This window comes from Artibeus jamaicensis, unplaced genomic scaffold (genome assembly GCF_021234435.1).
Source record: "Artibeus jamaicensis isolate MK-2021 breed Jamaican fruit bat unplaced genomic scaffold, CSHL_Jam_final contig_3048, whole genome shotgun sequence".
Classification (NCBI taxonomy): domain Eukaryota; kingdom Metazoa; phylum Chordata; class Mammalia; order Chiroptera; family Phyllostomidae; genus Artibeus; species Artibeus jamaicensis.
In genome coordinates, this window is record NW_026521700.1 from 18,968 (window position 1) to 22,073 (window position 3,106).

Below are 3,106 nucleotides of genomic sequence, written 5' to 3' on the forward strand. Positions count from 1 at the left end.
TTGTTCTTCAGCCATGTTTAATGTGTTCTTGCCTGTTACATATGAGGAGAGGTGCCTTGGTGTTTACCGGGGTGGGGCCACACAGGTCACAGGTTTGTGATGCTGTATGTGGGGGCGAGGTCAGAGAGGGAGCGATGGCGGTCCTCTCCACTCGCCCAGTCTACCTCACCACTCACCCCCGTCTGCTTATCTGAGCGCAAATGTGCAAGTCTGCCGCCCTGCGCCAGTCGTTGAAGCCTATGAGATCTGTCTCAACGCTCTCCTCTTCACTGGTTTATCTGCATGCAAATGCGAGACTGACTGCATACAACCAGCAGCGCCTCTTCCTTGGGTTCAGCTGGTACCTAGCCCGCACCTGGGATCTGCGCCCCTGGACTGCCTGTGCACCGCCCAGATCTTTTTTGCCCCACCAACTCCACTGCTGGTTTTGCCCCTCTCACTGGTTTAGCTGAGTGGTCTATTGTTTCCGGACTCTGTATTTGATTTTCTGTGTGGTTTCATTATGTTTATTGTTGTTAAAACTTTATGGTTTTTAGATTTGGTTGTATGAGGATGAAAGTATTCCCACCTACGCCTCCATCTTGGCGGAAGTCCAGTCTCTTGTCTGTTTTTATCCATGGCTGAATGCAGTAAGATGTCAGTAAAGCAAGGTAAGCCTGGATGATGCCATTCATGGACATTGGACTACCAGGGATCAGAGCAGGACAGAAAGATGAAGAGGAAGCCTGAGTTTGTGTGAAAGGGTGAACCAAGAATAACTAACAATGAGGCAAAGAGGGAATAAATCCTGGGTATCCTTGCTCCTGTCTCAATGAACTCCTCAGCTGAAGACTGGAGGAGCTATTATTTTTACATTAGTTATTATTAGATTATTATTATTTAGTTTAGTTATTATTTTATATTATTATTATTTTAATTTATTATTATAATTAATTTTTTTTAAAACCCCCCTCATAAGGTCAGTAAAAATAATCAAAAGAATTCTCCATGGTTTCTTATTAGAGCTGGATAATCTACTTGCTTGTTCCTAAATTCTTTATTTTCTTACTCTCTAGACAATATTGACCATTCTTGTTGGAAGTATCCATGGTCTCTGCATACAGATCCTTCTTGTTTTACAGGGAAATATATAATAATATTAACATATGTTAGTTTAAAGAATAAAGATGGGTCAAAATCCTGGCTTCCTTTCAGATGAATTATCTTGGTACCTGAAGCCCAAACCCAGTGACTGAGCACATCATCCTCAGGATAAGGACCTGGGTGATGGCAGAGGAGACTGAACATGCAGGGGGAGGAGGCCCTGGACTCAGCCTTTCCAGACTGGCTGCCTCTCACCTAGTGAGGGGTGTGGACCAGAGGAGGGGATTCCTTCAGTGGCCTGACCTATGACTCTTTCCACAGCAGTGTTTCCTGAGAAGTTGTATGGAGTGATGAGTTAGTGTGCAGGTGGGTTGAATTTTCTGTAGCAATGACCGAGCCAGAGGGGGCATGTCCATCTTAGCTGTGGACTTAGTTGTGCAGAACACTAAAGGCCAGATCCTAAGTCCCTCAGTTGGTTTGTGAATGTTTCCATGAAAAGCACAAGATTACAGGGCCTTTCAATAATTAAATAGTTAAAATGTCTTGGTAGAAATTCATCTCATGATACAGTTTTCCTATGAGTGTTTTCTGTGAGAGAATTGGAGTCTGGAGAAGAGAGAAGCCTTTCTGGCTGAGCCCTTACGGGGGTCCAAGTGTGGGTTCTGTTTAACACTGACATCCACCCCTCTTTACCTGCAGAGCAATTGCGAGCCTCTTAGGCTTCTATGAATAGTCTGAGCTTGGTTCATTTCTGTGAGAAAACTCTAAATAGAATCAAGCAGTTATATTCTCTCACTGCTTAGGGGGAGAATACAAGTTGCCTCCCAGGGCTGCCTACAGCCAGGCCCCACCTGCAGCCCTCTGGGTTTGTGCTCAGCTCCCTCTGCAGCCTGTCCCACTGTGTCACTCACAGCACAGTAGTACACCGCTGAGTCTGACATTTGGAGTGATGATTTCTCTAGGTGGAAGGAGCTGGTCCTCTTCACAAGCTCGGCCTGAAATCCTTGATTCTCTACCTTCTGGTTCTCTGTTGAGCTCTTCAGAAGTAGCTTGGGACCTTTATTGAGGTACTGGACATACCAGGAAAGGAAAGGATAACTGCTCTGGTAAGTGCAGTTCAGAGTCACACTTGTCCCCTCAAGCAGGGTAACAGGGCCTTCTGTCTGGATAACTGAGTCTCCACTGGTCCCTCCTAAAAAAAAAATCACGTTGTTATGGTAGAAATGTATAGGAATAGTTTTCAGCCAGAGAAAAAACCTAAAAGTTATCTATAATTATAAGAAAATGAAAAATTATTAACTTTTAAGATAAAAAGTTACTTACTGAGTATTAAGATCACAAGAATGGAACAGGTGGCAGAAAGCATGTTGGCAGAAGAAAATGATCCTTGCTCCCTGGAATACACCGAATGCAATAAGGCTAGTCCCCAGCGGGCCCTTACAGACACTCCTCACCCATAACTTAGAGCCCCTTTCTGCACAACAGTCTTTTTTGTTGCTACCAAGGCACCAGAGTCAAAGCACCACCTGAACACAACCAGAAACTGCATCAGTGGGAAACATCGCCCTCTTGTGGCTGTCCCTCAAATTACACCACAAACGTGTCCTGAACCCTATACCTCCTAATTAACAGCTAGAGGATTAGCCATAGGAGAATGGGATTGAACTCTAAGAAGAAAGTACTAAACATTCAATCTGTAAGTTCATCAGTACTCTTAGGGGAATCTTTAATTATAACTTCTGCCATTTCTTCCGTGGTACAGAGATCTAATGCTTCCCAGATAATCCCAGGCACAAGTTTTCAGTGGAATAGTCTGAGGTTCTTCATATGCAATATGTCCCCATGATTCTCATGAGCAGAGTGGGATCCCTCTGCCTAGAAACTGCTCCCTACTATCCTCCAGTTCTTTACTTGACTTAGTTTTATTCATCCCCCAGGATTCAATGCCACACAGGAAGCATTTTTTAAAGCAGTTCTTCTCAAATCTGTGGTGGAATAACCACTTTTTGCCAGTCCTTCATGG

General features: G+C 44.1%; 1 gene segment (V, D, J or C); it reads right to left on the bottom strand.

The window, feature by feature from the left end:
* Positions 1–1,865: 1,865 nt before the first annotated feature.
* LOC128627014 (T cell receptor alpha variable 18-like) lies at positions 1,866–2,548 on the bottom strand. The segment is given in 2 exon segments: positions 1,866–2,275; positions 2,407–2,548. Coding segments are annotated over 2 exon segments (453 nt in total).
* Between the last annotated feature and the right edge of the window lie 558 nt (positions 2,549–3,106).